The following is a 21,370-nucleotide window of genomic DNA, read 5'->3' as shown; positions in this document are numbered from 1 at the left end:
ATCACTCCAAAGACGCCTTGATCCCAGTTAAACTTCCTACCTGGGACCACTTGGTTATAAAGAGTCTCCCTCTCGTGTTTTCGCACACGCCCTGCACAAACCCAACGGTCCTGCGACCGATTGAATCACTATGGCTTGGGTGTTACCCTTTCAGTTTGATCTATATTCGGGGATAATGAAAAAAGCTTAGTTTCTGAGCAATTAATGACAGACGATTCTGTTGTTTCCTGTTTGTATTCCCAGGTCCGACGGTGTGACAGTACTTTTTTGGCTGAACTCCGGGCATTGGCCTAACAAGGTTGTATTAAGCGTACTCTTGAGGTTTCCCCAAGGGTACTTTTTAAGTATATGAGCACTATATTTTTTGGTCCTGAAGAATTGCCCCTTGTGGGCATGAAACATGTCGACCATGTTGGAGGGTTGAAATGAGGCCATACTAATGGTTAACTTGGTCCTCTATACCCCTCTTTTCACTTTTTAATCAAGTAGCTAGCCACACCATTAAAGTTTTCTTAGTGGACTACCTAACTTATTTTAACCCACATTCCGCTCACTACTTCACCTATTTTTTGTACCTCACAAACCAAAACATCACGGCAAGGAACAAAAGAACTCCGACAGAGAGTAACACATAGTGTTACCCGTCAGGCATTGCAGCGCCGGCTTGACGCAGGAGCAGGAAGCCGATGATGCAAACAACATCACAAAGGGCTGAATGAAATATGTCATCCAGCCTTGCAGTTGTATGAGGTTTCTTAGTTCCGAAAAGGGACCCTTTGGCTCCTTTCTCTCCACCACCTACACTGAGAGCGAGACTCCCTTATAGACCCTTACTAGGGGAACTCTGTACAATCCCTTGTGTTACATGTTCTCTGGACAGGTACACTGGACCCCTCTAAACACTGTCCTTCTTAACATTCCCCCTTTTGTTGAAACATTTGGCGTGGGTAGCCCCCACGGGATCCTAAGGTTACCAAGAGTGACACCTTTCACTCGTTTGGCCCCCCGCATTTGGGTTTTCTCTTCCTCCCCCCCCCCCCCCCCCTTGGTTTGCTTAATTTCCCTACCAAACCAAGCCCCCGCCCTCCCCCCACCTTTCACTCCGCTGCCTGCGGTTTGATTTTCTAGTTAACATTGAATTAAGCCACTCTCCGGCCACAATGGAAGATGTTCCTGGTCTTAGTTTTGACGACGATGCCATCGATGAGGCTCTCAGGACGGCACCCACCCTACTCACCTTCTCGGCGGCTGCTGCCTCAGGCGCTACTAACGATGACTGGGCCATACTTACTGAGATGAAGAAGGAACTAATAAGGATCACGATACATGGCATAATGATGACCGAATACCTGAGGAGTAAGATCGCCCCACAGGGCCTCATTGTTAACATCATACCTAGACTCTTTTTGGAAGACAAACAGTTTAAGGTCGACTGGGTACAGGTATCCTGGAAATGTACCAAAGATCTTCTCTTCCTTATTGTACAAACATCTAAACGGCTGTCAGAGGCACTGTTAGAGAAAATTACAGCTATAGAAGCTACAATGAGGAGTACAACTAATAAAAACACCAAGGCAAACTTTACCACTAAACTGGCTGAGATCAACCAAGAAATGGCAGATCACCATGAGTACCTCCTGAAGCAGAAAACGGCGAAACTGCAGAAAGACATTTCCAAATTTGAGAAAGAAAAAGTCTATCCCTACTTAAAGGAGGGCTTCAAGAATAAAAAGACGAGTTACTCCTCAGATGAACATACAGACACCACTAGCCGACGTGGTTCGTCTAGCAGTGATTCCAGTGGAGGATATAACCCCAGGAACAACAGGGCCCCACAGAATCCCAATTGGCAACCTGGATACCAACAAGGACCAGTCTTCCACGGACCCCCACCCCCACACATGGTACCCCCGTGGCAATACCCTTTCTACCAACAGGGTCCACCGCAGTTCTTCCCCTCAAACCCGCCACCTTTTCAAGGCAGAGGTTGGGGCAGAGGAAGAGGGCGAAAGCGAGGCGGACAGAAAGGAGTCCAGTGGCAAGACCAATCAACACCACAGACGACGGTGGAAACCAGGAGCACGACCCGGGGAAGAAGAGTTTGACAGTAAACCTTTCAAACAGGGAACTGACTCCAATGGAAAATAAAGTTCTAGAGAAAGGACTCGGATTCGTCCCCACCCCCACCCCAGACAGCTTTCAAGAAATGATCGAAATTAAACAACTCTTCAGGAAGATACGGCTAAGAGCCTTTTTTGATGGTCAACCGGCACAAGACACCACAGATACGGGACTACGGAAACCCTCCACATTTACACCCACCGATGGGATGGTCCCCCCCGAGATCCTGACATTTGAGCGGGCTGTCCTGAACAGCCTTAGCAACAAACCACAATGTCACCAATTTAACAACCTAACCAAGGCAGAGAGACAGGCTTCACAAGCCCTGGGAAATGACAACACCATTGTAATAAAACAAGCAGACAAAGGGGGCGCCACAGTCATCCAGAACTACGTGGAATATGACCTGGAATGCAGAAGACAGCTTTCGAACACCACCCACTATAGACCTCTTAACGAAGACCCAACCAAACGTCTATCGACTACCATTATGAGTCTTGTCTTAGAGGGAGAAACCAATGAGTGGCTATCTAAAAAGGAAGCAGAATTCTTAATCACCAATGATCCAGTCACACCCTATTTTTACACCCTTCCAAAGATACACAAGGGGGTCACCCCGGTACCGGGTAGGCCCATTGTGTCTGGGATTGGGTCCCTCCTGGAACCTCTATCCCAATTCTGTGACGCTTTTCTGCAACCCATTGTTAAGAAAATTCCTTCTTTCCTTCAGGACACGAGAGACGTCCTGCGCCTCATTGACGACATGGATGGGAGGGAAAATGTCGACCTCATAATGACATTGGATGTAGAAGCCCTCTACACGAATATCCCTCAGCAAGCTACCCTTGAAACAGTGGAATCGGCCTTGAGGGCGGAGGAATGGACATCACCTACTCCAATCTCGTTTATCATGGCTTTGGCCAGTATAGCCTTAACTGAAAACTTTTTCAGATACGAGTCACAACTGTTCCACCAGATCCGTGGTACTTCCATGGGCTCGACCTTTGCGCCAAGCCTGGCCTGTATTTATATGGCCTCCTTCGAGGAGCACCACATCTACCAAGCCGACACTAACCCATTTCTTGAACATCTGTCCCTCTGGCGTCGCTACATCGACGACATCCTGATCCTTTGGAAAGGGGACCGGACGAGCTGTGAGGCCTTTCTCACATGGATTAATCTCCAAAACCCACACCTGAAATTCACAGGAACCATTTCTGAGGTATCACTACCCTTCCTGGACTTAACCGTCAGACTGGACCCTACGGAGATTACTACCACCCTCTACAAGAAAGAGACCGACAGGAACAGTCTCCTTCCATACCAGAGTCACCATACCAGGGCCCTAAGGGACAATCTGCCCTTCGGGCAGTTCTTGCGGATCCGTAGAAACTGTACGTCAGTCACAGACTACCAGCGCGAGGCCTCAACCTTACAACACAAACTCCAAGAGAGGGGGTATCCAACTAGACTTCTAAAACAATCAGCCAAACGAGCTCTCAACAACAATCGAGAAGCCCTGTTGGAGACACATCCCAAGCCAGTAGATGACGTCATCACTTGCGTAACAACTTACACAAAGAATTCCAACTTCATCAAGAAGACCATCAACTCGCATTGGGGTACTCTGAATTTGGCAGGCTTGGACATTCCACGTCCACGCTTTGCCTTCAAAAGAACTGCTAATCTTAAAGATGTTCTTACCCACACTCGACCTAAGAAATCTAGTGCCAACCACTTGAATACACTCTGGGGCCTCCCACCTGTTGTGGGCCACTTTAGATGTGGCAGCTGTATTGTCTGCCCTCAGTCCATACAGAGCAAAGAGCTGACTTTGTCCCAATCCTTCACGTGGCGTATGACCAAACACACCAATTGCAACAGCAGTCGTTGTATTTACATGCTCTCCTGCCCATGCGGCCTCCGATATATTGGCATGACAATGCGCCCTGTGAAAACAAGGATAATTGAACACAACAGCAACATTCGCTGCGCCAAGACCCACACAAGGCTATATGAACATTTTAAGATAGCCGGACATTCAGCAGATAACATGCAATGGGTAGTGTTGGAATGCCACCCATCCATTAGTCAACAATCTTTGTATAGACTGGAACAGAGGTGGGTGCACCGTTTACAGTTAGACTCTTGCGGATTGAACGACTCCGTCCCTTGGAATCAACTAGCCAACTAACCCTCTGACCTGTCCCTCTCACTTTGACGTCACCACCAGAGAATGTATGCAGACACCTTGTCTGTACCCATATGAGCATGTCTGGTATACCCCAGCTCCTCCCTTCTGAATGGATGGGCTGGGTCCATACACCTCTCGATGGCATCACCGACAATGATAACTCTTCCAACTAATTATAACCTCTGGGGTCCGCCTTGTTTGTCCGCCTTGGTACCTGCCCGTGGACTGACTGGCTAGGTCATGTGCCTGTTTCCAATGTTCCAGTCATTTCACCTTCCCCAGCTCGTCACCCCCTCACCTCCCATGGGGCTAGGCTACCACGTGGGGCACCGTTCGCCCTGCGCTATTATGGGTTCCCCCCCTCTCTACCCCCACTTTCCCCCCCCTAAAAAACGAGGGCCGCCCACTATTACCGCCTCCCCCACCTTTGGTTCTCTTCCCCTTTAATACACTCACTGGGCTCCAGCTGACGAGTGATAGGGGGTGACTGAGGCTTCGCATTGATGAGAAACGTGCCGTTTCCTAAACCCTGCACCTCTTTTCTCACGTTCCCTTACATGCAGCAACACCTCCATCTCCTCCATGAGATGGCCGTGATTGGTTGCCTGCCCCACGCGTCAGGGGACACACCCCGCCGCCCGCCCTCCCTACGTTCTCCACTCTGACATTTAACCGGCGTGTGGACTCTTGCGCAGTACCGGCTGGTTCGCGTCTTCACCACACGCCGCTGCGAGTGGGGGTAGGTTTCTAGCGGCACTGTCCCTCCGTGGCTAAGGTAAGCTTCTAGGACTCCTTCGACGGCCCCCTGGGAGACCGCTCGAGGCGGCTTCCTCCGCCCGCCTGCGGTCGGTGGTAACAGCCCCCGCCGGGTCTAGCGGCCACGCCTGCCTCGCGGCCCGGGCCCGCCACCTCGCAGGCACTCTCCTGTTACTAACGTGGCTGCCTGACAGCTCCCCGCCCATCCGCTCTGAGGCTCTCGTGGGTGGCGCGGACGGGCTGCAGCGAGCGGTACCGCGGACTGTGGCTGGGACTCGGCCATTCCGACTAGCATGGCTTGACGGGACGTTGCCTCTAACGGCCCTCTAGTGATCCCGTCCTCCCCTATAATTAATTCATCACCCAGTAGGGTCAGAAAGGTTGATCCTACTTTTCTTTGATACTGATTATCTCCACAGGTCAACCCCTCTAGCACACACCCCACTGGAACCAGCCGCGCAGATAGAGACAACCTTGAGATTGGTAAGCCCATATCTACTGCAAGCACCAGTGCTGATAAACCACCTGCTAAGCACAATTTAGATGCACTCAGCATATAGAAACTCTCTATTGTGCTCTCTCTCTCCCACCCTTATTGGAGAGTTTCTTTATATTGTTCAATGTTAACTACCCTTGCACGGTTGACACTAGAGGCGCTATTACTTCTTTGTAAGATTCCTCTTGTAAATATCAACATTCCCTATGTTTTGTTTTGTTTTGTTTTGTTTATGTTTGTTTACGGGCTGTCTTTGTATAATCACTCCAAAGACGCCTTGATCCCAGTTAAACTTCCTACCTGGGACCACTTGGTTATAAAGAGTCTCCCTCTCGTTTTTTCGCACACGCCCTGCACAAACCCAACGGTCCTGCGACCGATTGAATCACTATGGCTTGGGTGTTACCCTTTCAGTTTGATCTATATTCGGGGATAATGAAAAAAGCTTAGTTTCTGAGCAATTAATGACAGACGATTCTGTTGTTTCCTGTTTGTATTCCCAGGTCCGACGGTGTGACAGTACTTTTTTGGCTGAACTCCGGGCATTGGCCTAACAAGGTTGTATTAAGCGTACTCTTGAGGTTTCCCCAAGGGTACTTTTTAAGTATATGAGCACTATATTTTTTGGTCCTGAAGAATTGCCCCTTGTGGGCATGAAACATGTCGACCATGTTGGAGGGTTGAAATGAGGCCATACTAATGGTTAACTTGGTCCTCTATACCCCTCTTTTCACTTTTTAATCAAGTAGCTAGCCACACCATTAAAGTTTTCTTAGTGGACTACCTAACTTAATTTAACCCACATTCCGCTCACTACTTCACCTATTTTTTGTACCTCACAAACCAAAACATCACGGCAAGGAACAAAAGAACTCCGACAGAGAGTAACACATAGTGTTACCCGTCAGGCATTGCAGCGCCGGCTTGACGCAGGAGCAGGAAGCCGATGATGCAAACAACATCACAAAGGGCTGAATGAAATATGTCATCCAGCCTTGCAGTTGTATGAGGTTTCTTAGTTCCGAAAAGGGACCCTTTGGCTCCTTTCTCTCCACCACCTACACTGAGAGCGAGACTCCCTTATAGACCCTTACTAGGGGAACTCTGTACAATCCCTTGTGTTACAGGGCAGTTGACCCCACATCTAGCAGGGTTCGAATATCGGCAATGACGCTCAACATCCTGTGATTCTGGGCAAATCACAAATCACATCTACCCGTCCCTAACAAAAACAAAAATGAATGTGCCCTTGTGTAACGCAACAGGTGCTCATGTAAAGCGCTTCAATACCTTCAGGTCGAGTTAGCACCATATAAATAATTGGTGTCGATGTCAAACATCTCCTCGAGAGTAGGCTAGGTGATACTTTTAGTGACTTTGGCACTGCAACATGTTCCCTGTTAGAATGCTTGCCACTTGGTAAGCAAAGAAGTGTTGAGGACCAATTCAGGAAATTTTATTTTACCATGCATGAGAAATGGCTATCTATGATGCATAAAAATGTCCCTCCACCAGCCATGGCGTTTGAAGCCAATGAAGCCTCACTGTGGTACTCTGCACAAGTGTTAGACCCCCTTCCGTAAAGGGGAATTTTCTCTGGACTTTGAAAAATACAGCTTCCTTTTTGACCGCTTTAATACCTCTGAGGCCATATGCACCCAGTTCAATACATATGTCGCAGAACCTGGCCCAGAGAATGTCAACATTGAGGTGCACCAGTATTGGCATGGAAAGCTACGTCAGTGGCCAGAGTTGGCAAATTGTTTACTGGCTGTTTTGGCGTTGCCAGTCTCAAGTGCCAATGTCGAGAGGGCCTTTTCACAAGTAAAAGTGTACATGGGAAAGAAAGAGAGAGCGTGAATGACCAAAGAATCACTAAAGAAATATTGTATGGTGTACTACAATAAATTCGACTTGTAAACATTTATTTGGGCTTCATATACACTGTACGTACAATGTCTATATACCATGCATCATTGAAGAAAGCCAGCAATAATAAAAGCAAAGTGTTCCATAAACACTGATAAAACACAGTTTCAGTAGTTTTTTATGGCGCGAAAATGAGTAACCACTGAAAAGCACTGTTTTTTCCAGGTATTGAAATCACTGGAAAACACTGACCAAACACCACCAGAATTTACCAAAAATAGAAACTGAAAACAGGAAAGCCTAATTATATAATTATTATGATGATTAATAGATTCCTGCTACCCTGATTTCCTGGTGATGAATATGTATAAGAATAACTTACATTTTAAATAAAACAAGCATTGGCAAAGCCAATAGCTGTCACCTAAGGGAGAGTTATTGGATTTGTCAATTTCCTTTTAACAGTGTTCAACAGCAGCGCAGCTACTGTGCAGCATGGCTGAAAGTTGGGAGAAAAAAAGCAGCTGAAGTTTTTTCCGTTTTGGCCCTGCATGAGGACAGCACCAAAATGGACAGGTAGAGCAGGCAGTGCAGGGAAGGTTGTATCTTTGTTGCATCTTGACACCCCCTGGTGTGACTGCTGGGTGCTAGTTTTTCTGACAGGGCAGGTGGAGGCAAGCAACAAATAGGGAGGGGGATAGGGCAAGCACCAACTGGGGATTGGCAAACTAGACAAGCACAAAACGCAAAAGGATGGTTGGTACGGTGGAGGAAGCAACAATGCAGGATAGGGGGGGGGAAGAGGAAAGGAGTGAATATGAATGGAATAAAAAAAAGTACCTCTGAAAGCGGCAAGCAGTGTAAGGGCACCGGGCAAGGGAGCATTAATTGGGACATTCTCCATGATAGGAACAAACAGACGAAGAGTAAGTAAAGCCAGCACTTGCAGACCAAAGAGAGAGAAATAGGAGTGACATTGAAGCTAACCAATGGTAAGCAATGGGTGGTCTATAAGGCCATTAAGTAAATAAAATGTCTTGCAAGCGACAGATCACGAGTCGTCTCAGGCAAGAACTAAAGTATAGGATGTGGGGGCAAGGGAGGCGGAAACTGTCAAAGAGACGAAGGTGCCTGCCAAACAAACTGAAGGACATAAAACAACCGACAGTGCCCTCAAAACATTTGTGTCCTGCCCGAGGGGAAACAGCATTCATCTTGCAACATTTACCACACCTGTAAGAATAGGTACCTTAACCATGCAGGTTAGTACTTTTTTAAATAACATACTTTGTATGTTATTTATGGTTTGTTTTTTTTTAAAGTGATTTTATGGTTTAGGGATGGGTAGTGGGAAAAGTAGGTGATGGTGACTTGCAGGTCACGGTTTTGTAGAGGTAAAGTTGAGGTGCGGATCCCTTAAGGGTTCAGATGTGGGCAGAGGAAAAGGGAGGAGTGGATGACTTTTTTGGATAGTATGATGTGGTGCAGCGTGTCAATATATAGTACAGTATGGTCTGTCATTTTATAGTATGGTATGGGCTGCTATTCTATTTTATGTTATGGTATGGCTTGTTATTGCACAGAATTATATGGTATGCTATGGGTTTGTAATTGTATAATATGGTATAGTATGGTCTTTTATTGTATAGTATGTTATTGCCTGTTATTGTATGTTATTGTTTGAGGAGGGTATGGCATGTTATTGGGGTGTACAAACTATGAACTGCTAACTGCACACATACAGATGCATTTAAGCAAGTGCCAATATCACTAATAGGTAGAATTTAAAAACGTGTACCTTACATTGTCTTTCCCAAATTGGGAAGGAAGTATGCATTACACTGAATGCAACCAAAAAGAGGACAAGTCTTAAATAGGCACACACTTACTGAATGCTGCAACATGTAACTTTATTAAAATGTAATTCATTTGTTGTTATGCAGCTTGGATAAGAATGGCCTGAGAAAAGAGGCTTACTGAAAAGTGAAGTTTTGAAAAATCTGGAAAGTAAACAACGAGTGAGGGAGCAGCAGACCCAAAACTAAACAAGCATTTACAATGCAATGGTTTCGCCTTTGGAAACCATTTCAAACAGTAAAGGCGAAATCGGGTAGTGAACTAAATAGTTCAAATAAGAACTTGCCAAACTAATAATACAAAAAAAAATAATAATTTGTAAAAAATACTATTAACGTGGCTTAAACATTAACTACTGTGGATTTAATAAGTTGCAAGAGACACAGGTTGGGACACAATAAAAGAGGTACAAAAAGGTCATTTATCAAGAATTGCAGAAATCCACCAATCAAACCATGAACGCACAAGGAAGCATTTAGTAATTCTCAATGTACTCCAGACAACACTAATATAGCATGTCATTTCTTTAATTAAAAATGTCAACAACAAAAAAACCATTCTGGACCAACAACTAGCCAGTCCCTTTTTTTCCTCCGATATACTCAAGGAGTACGAATAATTGCCTTGGAAGAGAAAGTGCTACTCAAACTAGCTCTGAAGACCAAGACCTTCAAACATGCCTTTAGAACCATACACAGTGGACATCATGAAACAATGCTACCCCCTGATCTTTAAAAAGTGAGGGGTAAGTTAGAGGGGGTGAGGTAATGTTTGGGGATATTGGGCATCGCGGTACCGGCAATGAACGCCTCCAGAGCTTTAAAAGGCAGGTCACGGTGAACGCCGCCCGGTAGGATGGGTGGCGGGAGAACTACGCAGCACGTACCAGCGGAGAGGGCCCTGCTGACGGCGCTGAGCTGGCCCTCCGGGGCTTCGGGCAGCATGCTGGCGGTACGTATGTGCGGGCTGCGATGGGTCCTGCAGCTGCCTCCTCTCCGACCGGCATGTGCAGCCGCAGGTCACTTCCTGGCACGGCTGCCGGGCCCGGTGTCACAGCGTCAGAGGTCCGGGCGGGGCCAGCGGTTGCTGCACTCAGGGTCCGCCTGTCTTCCACGCACACAGCCCATAGAGCTGTATGCAGGCACGGCAGGCACCATCTCCCAGTGACAAGCACGCAGGAACGGCCCCTGAGTTACCACCAATAACGAACACATCTGAGGTTCGCAGGCCTTCTGGGCCGCTGAGACTGGAGGAGGAACGTTTTGCCGATTGGGCCAAAGTCAACCTGCATAGAAGAAATATGAGTGGTGCTTCAAATTAACAAATATATTTCTCAAATCTTTGAGGGACTTTGTGTCAAGGTTCGCATTGCGGCCAGTATTCTGTATTTTTAAGCCCAGGCCGGTAAACATATTCGGCAAAACAGTATATTTTCCCTTATGAAATAGATGTAAAACAAGCATATAACGAAATCTGTTATAATATTTTAGAGTTGTCTAAATGGTTTCAGAATTATTATTAGAGGTAACAGGGGCATATTTGCAGTGTTCCAAAAGAATCCTGTCCGTTTTACACACATTCTTTTTAAATCTCCTAGCTGCTACAGAATAGCAAAATGTAAACAGGTGGTATTTTTGTCAACAAAAGTTCCCGGGCCGGCAGTCAATCAGAGCGCGGCCCGGGGAATGACGTCACTAGGGGTGTCCCGGCCGGCAGATTCGGGGGCGTGTTTTTCGTGCTCTCCCCTTCCCATTGGATGGAAGGTAAAATTCCAGCCAATGGGAAGAGGAGAGGGCGGGACTTAAAAAAACACACAGAAACGCCCCCCGAATCGCGTTTTCACGGGAAAGCGAGATTGACAGCCTCTGTCTCCCAATGGCTAGCCTCCATTTTTGGAGCTAGCCAATGTGAGACAGAGGCGGAATCAAAGCCCCATATGTAGGATCATGAGATTTCGTCATGGGCGGAGCAACTGCTACGCAGTTGCAACGGCCAGGGCGAAACCTAAAAAGTAAACATGAAAGGGCATAAAAGCAGCTAAATAAACAGATAGGGTGGCATACCAGCAGGTAAAAAGAACATACAATCAATCACTACAAACTCATAAAAGAGTACCACAAACACAGTGCCAAAGAAAACTATTAAAGAAATCAATCAGTACTTAGTCAATGCTCCACGGAAGAAAACACGGACAGGAAATAAAGCCGAAATGCATTCACCAAAGAAAAGAAAGAAAATAAGAGTGCCAATGAAGCCAACCAAATGAAAGTAACAGGGAGGCTAAAAGCAGCTTTATAGAGTTTTTGTTTTCAAGAAACAATAGATCGTTGCATGCAACAGCGCATGTGGGCTGCCTCAGGTGAGCCCTAACAAGCTTGAGAAGGCATATCATTACGAAACACATGCAATTTATTATAGGTTCAGTTGAGACTCTAGGGAAGCAGTTAAAAACCAGAGTTACATCAACACTTGAAGTTAACGTACTGACAACACCTTAACTCCCAACCCTGCACGCCTCATATTATCATAGAAGATAACATTGATGACAATACAGATGATGGCACATCTTACACAAGAATGATTTGTCAACATTACTGAGGTGAACCAACACAATGATACGTGATGGTACACAGTTTCTAAGGGAAAACAAGTTCAATTGTGGCATGCAATATAAAATCAGCAATTGAATGGTTCTACCTTTATTTTGATACTCAATTTTATTGGTTTTATAGACAACGAAGTAAACAGTACAGCATTGTGATGCAACAAGAGAGCAGAATACATTTTCATAATTTTCCCCTGAAGGCTGTGCAGTAGTCGAGGACAGTAGTGCCACTTTGGGCCTACCCACCATGAGCTACAGAATCTCAGCCTATCAAGCCCAGCTACTTGCGCCATATGCATTCGTAAACAGTTCTTTCCTGAGTGGCTCACCAATCCACTCCTTTACGCCACTTTGCGACAGAAGGAGATTTTGAGCTCTTCCAGGCCGCCGCTATATTTCTTTTGGCCACTAAGCAGGCTGTCCCTAGGAACAGCCGGTCAGCATGGGATCCGTCCAACCCCTCCATCTACCCCAGCCCAGGACGTTCCTTAGGTCAGCCACAATCAGCGGCCAGTAGTTAGCTGGCTCCGCCTCACACGCGGGCACCTGGGGGTGGGGAGAAAACATGATTTGTGCAATTGTACCGGGGTGAGATATCCAAAAAGGAGGTAGTAAATGTGAATGATGTGGAGCCTGGCCGATATAGTGAGCACCCTAGGGCCATCAGTGCATCCCTCCAGTCGTCCTTCCCCAGAGGGCTCATCCATTGCTCCCAAGGGGCCCTAAGGGCGTATTCTTTATTAGAGATCAATAGATTTGTGATATTCCCCCTTCCCCAGGCTACCGATAAGGAGTTTATCCTCCAGCAGGCTGAATTCCGGGATTGCTGTGCGGTCAGGGACGTAGAAGGTAAGGGCATGTTGTTATTGGAGGTATTTGTAGAATTGATTAGTGTAGGGAGTATGTGTGCTGCAGTTCTTGAAAAGAAGAGAGGCGTTCACCCCTCCATACATCCTCCAGGTGGGTGATTCCTATCAAATCCCAGAGCTGGAAACCCACCAGTATCCCAACTTCCTGCAACAAGGTTCCGTGCCAAGGAGTGCCTGAAGTGTAATTTTGGCATCCCACTGAGTGTGTCGCAGCGCAGAAAGCCACGCGAGGAGGTCGGTGCGATTGACTGCCGGTAGGGTGTGAGGAATTGGAGCTCCATAGAACATGGCCTGGATCCCGGAGAACTCGAGGCGTTCCAGCTCCAGCCTGGTAGGCCAGATTCGACCAGCCCCCATTATACCAGTCATGGATCACCAGGAGACGGGTGGCGAGATAGTACAGGTAGGGGTTTGTCTTCCCCATGCCCCATCGTACGGGGCCTGCTGACAGCACTAGAGGGCCAGTTGTGGTCTCAAGCCACCCCAGAGGAAGGTCGTGATCACCCTATCTAGTCCCCGGAAGCAACTGTGGGGGAGGTGGAGAGGAAAGTTTTGGAGTACATACAGGAGACGTGGCAAGATCATAATTTTGAAGAGGGCGATCCTGCCGAGGGGTGTTGAGGAGGAGGGATTGCCAACAACGGAGGTCGCCTTTTGTGCATTTGAGCAACTGGGCGAAGTTGAGGGACCAAGTCAGCTCTGAAATCAGCGCCACCAAGAAACTGAGAAATTTGAATGAAAGCCATTATAGTTTGCCAATCCACACACTCTCTGGAGGAGTGGAGGGGGACCAATTTAGATTTCGCTGGGTTAAGGCGCAGGCCGACGCCCTCTCGAAGGATTGGAGAATCTGGAGGCAATGTGGTCCGGATTGGGCCTGAATGGTTCTACTTTACAGACATACAAAACAAGCTTTCAGCTTGTTGCTTAACTTGTGCCTCTTGAAACATATGCTTTAACTTACTAAATACCTTATTATTAATGACAAAACTATTATCAGATTATGTGGTAAAGTTATCTTGGATTCAGGGGGATAAGTCAATGAATAATTGAAACTATGGCACTCAACCACACACAGCAACTTATTGAAACTTTATGCAAAGGTGGGAGTTGAATTTGGGTTCGGTAACATAAATTAAGAATTTCAAAGGTCTAGGTTTTGTGTCACAAACACTAGATTATTTGACTACATCCACTCCCTATTGTTTTCCTACAATCTGAAATAAACTTTGACATTTTTATAAATGAAAATATAGGAGGAAAAAAGCTTTACAGTTATATTTGTATACATTCCTTAAGTTGGAAAATACAGGAATTAAAGAAAAGGAAAATAAATGTATTTGCCCATTATCTTGCAATTTCACTGAAGACGAAAGCATTTTTTTAATGTCTAATCGGAGCCCAGTCACCCATCTACTCACTCAGTGTCTGGATCTCTACTCTTCAGCCTCTGGAATAACAGCAATACACTTCCAATGTCTGGAGAAGCTATCCTTGCTCTCCATCTTATCCCGTACCACAACCAGGGCATCCAAAATGGATCCCATTCTTATGTTTATAATACATACTGTGAGCTAAACCAAAAGATAAACTAACCTGACACCCACTTCACAATTTGCAAAATCTCCTTCTCAATGTTGGTGTTATTTACCAATATATTTTCTCACACTGCTATGATCATACGGTTTCTGCTTCCTTCGAGCACAGGCTAGAGCTCTTGATATTTCCCAGTATATGTATTCTGCCATTAAGTTACTTTAAACCGCTAAACTGATCAGCTTGCTTTGTTGGAGTGGTAATCTAGTTTTAGCCTAGCAGTTGACATATTGTTCACCTTATTATACTGCCTATCAAAAGTACCTAATAGATCACTATTGTTGCATGCAAATTATGCAATGTCTTTCTAAAGTCTTGCATCGTCAAACAGCGTGCCATGTCAAAAACAATCCCATCTAATTCTAAATCGGTCATGAATATCTGACCTTTATTTAAACCGCTGGCTGTTGCCTCTTTTTTTTTCTTTTGAATGACCATCTCCTTTCTAATGGCACTCTCCTTCCCTCCCCTGCTTGCTCTCACTCTGAGCAAAACCTTCTCAAATTCACGTGCATGTTGCCTCATCTCTAAGATTGTATTTCTGGAAATTACCCAAACCTCATATCCGAGATCACAACATTTCCTTCTTTGAACCTAACACCCCTGCAATCTACCAATACCTAATTTCTTCAAGCTCCTCTACTAATCCCACCAAACATCTCCATGATCTCACATAGAGCCTCAACTAATGGTCACAGCTAACTTTGGGTTCCGGTGCATGCTGCCCGGCGTAAAGTGTTTCAATGCCTCGTCAGGGGTAGTAAGGGTTAAATAAGTATAGATGCAATTGCAGTTTTACAAACCAGTTACCATGGGTCTAATGTTAGCAACATAATCACTAGATCAAATCTTCTCTTCCTTTGTTATCTACCAGGCACCAGGATGTGTTGTTTTATCCTGTTTCAAACTCGCAAAAGTATTTAAGATTAAACATTAACTGTATTTTACCTGCAGCAGTAGCAGTTCCCTTTTGAGATGTTTGGTCCTGCAGAGTGTGGGAAACGTGCGGCTGGGCTGTTGGTTTCCCATCCACCTCAGAGATGCCCAGCCTTGCTCTTTTGCTTACAGGCTCTCCCAGAGGACCTTCACTCATGCTGAACACATATTAGTGGGGAGAAAATGAAAGCGGGAGGGCATGGGGAAAGGGTGACATGTGCATAAATTCTTTGGGCATCTAGTCATCTGAGACAGACCCGTAACCTCTTCCTATTCCTTTAAAAGGGGACTTCTCTTCCGCAACTTAATTACGGCGAGCAGGGCCAGAGTTCAGGGTACCCCATCCAGGTCCTCACGACCAATCAGGTAGGAATAAGCAAACCCTGTTTGTGAAAGAAAAGCGTGATGACCTTGGATTGGTTCATGGTACTTCTATGCGATAGGCTAATGGAATCCTCCCTGTTCATTGGCTGTTGGGTCTAAGGCACTGCACACAGTGGCTTTAGATTGGCTATGTGAAAGCCTACTAGTCACGGTCAGGCTGAGTCAGTGTGTGAGTGTATCTGAGGGTTAATGTAATGTTTATTTATTTATTTGTGCATTTTTATATAGCGCGGACTTTACCCGAAGGTGTCAGAGCGCTTCACAATAGGAACAGAACTGGTACATGAGAACATAACAAGTGAACCAAATAAAAAGGCAAACGTTACATTAAATGAAGCAAAAATGACAATCGTGAGCCAGCAAAATACAAAAGGTAGCAAACGGTGCATTACAAAAGTGACAATCGTGAACCAACAAAATAAAAGAGGTAGCAAACGGTGTAATACAGGAGGAAAAAGTGACGTGTGCAAGTTACAAAAGCGTACAAGGTAAACATAAAGCTATAATACTGCAATATATGGAGGGCACTCAAGCACAAGAAGAAATAAGAAGGGAATGGTGGCACTTGTGCAGGTAAACAATTGTAGGAGGTAGAAAACAGTGTGTTACAAGAGAAAGTGACGGGTGCAGGTTACACATGAGTACTAAGCACAGGTAGAAAGATAGTACTGCACAATATGGCAGACTCTCAGACCACAAGAACACACTGGGAAAACACTTCCATAGTCATGTAAAGTAGATTTATCTATAATGTTCTGCCCAATATTTGTCTATTGTACGTTTCATCGATTTAAAGTGTGGCATATTATAGTATTTCGCACAACTCCGAACAGTATTTCACTTCTCAAGACTGAAAGGGTATTTTTTTAAGGAATTAACCTCTGTACCTCGGACGTTCAACTGCCAGCGTTGTCTGAAAGCAGGGCTTTAAGTAGTATGGAAAAAGTTGGGGTCGATAAAACGGACGCGACTTATGTAATTATTAAACACGTAAACTACATTTCTCTGATTGTCATTGTGTGCCACCCGACCTGTATTTTGGCTCCTCTTTGAGCTTCCTGTGACACATCAATTTGAGATACACCTTAAACCAGCTTAGACTATTGGCTTGGTCGATGATTGCTGTGTAAGAACAAGCATTTGCAATGCAATAGGTCTCGCATTAGGAAAGTTTGAGCTATTGGTCTTGTAAATGACACAATGTATGTTTATGTGTTTGTTTTGTAAATAGCGAAATGATTAGCTTTGTCATTTACAATGCCAATACTTTTAACGTTTGCAAATGTGACACTTATAGCATTTGTCATGAAACATGTGTGTTAATTACGTGACTTATATGTATTGATACTACAAATAACTATGGCTTTTAATTTTTTTTAAATAATGAATACTTAAAAAAAAGTTATTGTAATTTATAATGGCAATAGCTTAAAATTTTGTAAGTACCTTATGTGAAGATTATGTTGATTGTATTTTATTGGTCGAAAATCCAAGTACAGAAGTGAAATAACATCTTTTTGTGACATTTGTAATAAAGCTTGAAACATTGAGAGAACATATTTGAACCAGTTGTTGTTGAATGTTTGCACAGATTGATACTGTGGTGGCGCTGAGTGATGTTGTGGTGGCGACAAGTGATGCTGTAGCATTCAGTGATGCTGTGGTAGCGCATAGTGATGTTGTGGTGCCCCTGATTGATGCTATTGTTGTGCGATAGATAGATTGAGTGAGGGCTATAGATAGAGTGAGGGTGATAGATAGAGTGAGGGCGATAGAGTGAGGGCGATAGATAGATGTGTGTGGTTGTATGTGTGTTGTTGTATGTGTGTGCATGCATTGTATGTATGTATGTGAGTGTGCGTTTACAGAAGGATGTATGTGGAAGAGAGCAGCAGATCAGCATATTATAAGAGAACAGGAAGTTAAAGAAGGACGCGTGTTGAAGAGATCAGCAGTTCAGCACAGGAGAAGAGAACAGGGAGTTAGAGAAGTAGGCGGTGGAAGGGAACAGCAGATCAGCACGGGAGAAGAGAACAGGGTTTTGGAGAAGGGGGCGGGGTGGAAGAGAGCAGCAGATCTGGATGGATGGGAGAACAGAACAGGGAGTTAAAGAAGGAGGAGGGTGGAAGATAACAGATGATTAGCACAGGAGAAAATAACAGAGTTAAAGAAGGAGGCGGGTGTTTGAGAGCAGCAGATCAGCACAGGAGAAGAGAACATGGAATTAAATAAGGAAGCGGGTGGAAGAGAGCAGCAGATCAGCACAGGTGAAGAGAACATGGAGTTAAATAAGGAAGCGGGTGGAAGAGAGCAGCAGATCAGCACAGGAGAAGAGAACATGGAGTTTAAGAAGGAGGCGGGTTTTAAAGAACAGCAGATCGGCACAGGAACAGAGAACATAGAGTTAAAGAAGGAGGCGGGTGGAAGAGAGCAGCAGATTAGTACAGGAGAAGAGAACAGGGAGTTCAAGAGGGAGGCGGATATAAGATAGCAGCAGATCAGCACAGGAGAAGAGAAGAGAACTGGGAGCTAGAGAAGAAGGCAGTTGGAAGAGAGCATCAGTTCAGCTCGGGAGAAGAGTACAAACTAGGGATTTGGAGAAGGAGGTGGGTGGCAGAGAGCAGCATAACATCACAGCAGAAGAGAACATGGAGTTAAAGAAGGAGGCGGGTGGAAGAGAGCAGCAGATCAGCACAGGATAAGAAAACAGGAAGTTAAAAAGGCTGCAGGGTGGAAGAGAACAGCAGATCGGCACAGGAGAAGAGAACAGGGAGTTAGAGAAAGAGGCGGGTGGAAGAGAACAGCAGTTTAGCACAGTAGAAGAAAACAGTGAGTTTGAGAAGGAGACAGAGTGGAAGAGAGCAGCAGATCAGCATGGGAGAAGAGAACAGGGAGTTAGAGAAGGAGGTGGGTGGAAGATAGGAGCAGATCAGCACAGCAGAAGAGAACAGGGAGTTAAAGAAGGATTCTGGAGGGTGGCGTTGAAGTTCGAGGGTGGAGTTGGAGGGTGGAGTTGGAGGGTGGAGTTGGAGTGTGGAGTTGGAGATTGGATTTGGAGGGTGGATTTGGAGGGTGGATTTGGAGGGTGGAGTTGAAAGGTGGAGTTGGAAGGTGGATTTGGAGTTGTAGGGTGGAGTTGGAGCGTGCATTTGGATTTGGAGTTGGAGGGTAGATTTGTATGGTGGATTTGGATTAGGAGGGTGTAGTTGGAGTTGGAGGGTGTAGTTGGAGTTGGAGGGTGGGGTAGGAGTTGGAGGGTGGAGTAGGAGTTGGAGGGTGGAGTTGGATTTGGAGGGTGGAGTTGGATTTGGAGGGTAGAGTTGGAGTTGGAGGGTGGAGTTAGAGGGTGGAGTTAGAGGGTGGATTTGGAGGGTGGAGTTGGATTTGGAGTTGGAGGGTGGAGTTGGAGGGTGGATTTGGAGTTGTAGGGTGGATTTGTAGGGTGGATTTAGATGTGGATTAGGAGAGTGTAGTTGGATTTGGAGGGTGTAGTTGGAGTTGGAGGGTGGAGTTGGAGTTGCAGGGGGAGTTGGATTTGGAGGGTGGAGTTGGATTTGGAGGGTGGAGTTGGATTTGGAGGGTGGAGTTGGATTTGGAGGGTGGAGTTGGATTTGGAGGTTGGAGTTGGAGGTTGGAGTTGGAGGGTGGAGTTGGAGGGTGGAGTTAGAGGGTGGAGTTAGAGGGTGGAGTTAGAGGGTGGAGTTAGAGGGTGGAGTTGGAGGGTGGAGTTGGGTGGAGTTAGAGGGTGGAGTTGGAGGGTGGAGTTAGAGGGTGGAGTTAGAGGGTGGAGTTAGCAGCCCAGCGACCAACTTCGGCACCCATCTGGGTCCACTCACTTTCCCATTTATTTATACATTAATTAACCTTATAGATAAAAAAGAGCGCTTTAAATTTAAATAATGTGAGAGTACATGTGAAACATCAAATTAATATGAAACGAGAATGACAATCCAACAAACGTTAAGGAAGGTGGGTTTGCCACCATAATTATAAACACAAAGGGCTAAAATGCAAATGGATTTAAAACTGCAAAAGTAATAAACATGACCAAATACAAAGAAAGCGTGTTTTAATATATTTATCTATTTGCCATTTTACTATGGGTAGCTTATAAAGTTATAGATACAAAAAAACCGAGAAAAAAGAAAAAACCCGTGAGGGCCATATTAGTGCGCATGCGCGAACTTCCAAGTCAGAACACCGGAAGAGAAACGAACCCGCGGGTGGACCGCAGCACAGGGCGCCATACACGCGAAGGTGAGCAAACACAGTTGCCAGGCAAGGGACAGAAAGCGCGTAGAAACTTCCCTAACTAAGAAGCTTCCAGAGGCTCCCGCTGTGGGGAGTGTTATAATCAACCACCCAGCGCGCTAAGCGAGGCGGAACAATTAGCATTTTTTTAGATACCGCCATAGCGAAAACCTACAAACTGCTAGACGTAGGAAACGCCCAGAACTCACCAAGGAGGTCTATTTGTGAAAGTTGTGAATGGTATCACTAGTTTTGGGAATAGATATTCCAACTCACGCCTTGCGCACACTTAAAATTTGGCACATGTTTAACTAACCAATGAAATAGAGTATAGTTTCTGTATTAACAGTAATAAGTAATGAACCTAATGAAATTACTGATGCTGATTATTATTCATTCTTTGATTTTTGTAGAATTCATTTCCCTGATGAAGGCGGTAAATGCTGCCGAAATGCATTGGAATATAAGTGTAATAAATGAAAGTATGGAATAACAAATCATTGTGAAGAGGCATCATGTTTTAATCATTGGATCCATAACTTCGTAATAAAAAACCCAGAGCAGGGTATTCAGCACAATATCGGTGCCCAGGGGGACAGGAATACCCGATCAGGTATCCCTGCTACTTGTGGATTATAGATTTATCGCCCCAGACGGGGGACGAACCCTGGAGGCACGTAAAAAGCAGTAAAAACAAGACTACCAGCGGTGCACGATTCCAATCTCATAGCATATAGCTTATAACTTTGGCAAGTAATCAGTATTGCTGTAGGTGTTAAAGTGGGTTCTGCTTAACCTAATTCATAGTTCAGAAAGTTGAAGTTCGTAGGAAAATATGTGAAAAAGAAAAAAATATATTATGAGCCAATGTCCAATTGGAAGCCTTCCCACTAATCAGCAGATGTGCAAAATGTACTACAAGAACAATATGTCCCTTATACTCTGAAATTAGTCCTAGTGAAATGTCCACCACATATGCGCCACAGCTAAGCTAATGTACAGGTGAGAGCTCAATCAAACAGCTAAACATGGGGTAAAAGAAACGGAGAGTCACTCTCTCAGGAAGAAAAACAGATGTAAGTGAATGTGTGAACATTAGTCAAAACAACAGCAAACACTGCGGAAAATACAAGCATGGAAAATGTGAAATCCATTAAGTTGCCTAAAAAGAACGCGATACCTACATTCCCTAAATGTGTAGTACTCGTGGCTGCTAGCAGATGAGGTCTGTTGATGGATGGATTGCCTCCTGTTACTTCTCCTTATGGTGATATTCGTAAAGTGCGTGGTGAAGTGAAATAATACACCGCGCGCGCCAGTAGGCGCTGATGGAAACCTCTAACCGCACAGGCTGTGTTTCAGCGGAAAGTAATGTGATGTCTCAATGAGTGACAACACGAATACCTCACAGGTTACTGCTGCAGACATCAAGGCAA

The 21,370-nt window shown here is 45.3% G+C and overlaps 1 protein-coding gene across 1 annotated transcript in view; it reads right to left on the bottom strand.

Annotated features, from left to right (window-relative positions):
* The window catches only part of PARG (poly(ADP-ribose) glycohydrolase), a 911,041-nt gene extending 895,399 nt beyond the window's left edge, over positions 1–15,642 (bottom strand). The window contains exon 1 of the mRNA XM_078643350.1: positions 15,312–15,642. Within this exon, the coding sequence (XP_078499476.1) occupies positions 15,312–15,456 (145 nt within the window). The 5' untranslated portion in view covers positions 15,457–15,642. The remainder of the gene's footprint in view (positions 1–15,311) is intronic.
* Between the last annotated feature and the right edge of the window lie 5,728 nt (positions 15,643–21,370).

This window comes from Lissotriton helveticus, chromosome 5_1 (genome assembly GCF_964261635.1).
Source record: "Lissotriton helveticus chromosome 5_1, aLisHel1.1, whole genome shotgun sequence".
Taxonomy (NCBI): Eukaryota; Metazoa; Chordata; class Amphibia; order Caudata; family Salamandridae; genus Lissotriton; species Lissotriton helveticus.
This window is presented reverse-complemented; position numbering and strand designations above follow the sequence as displayed.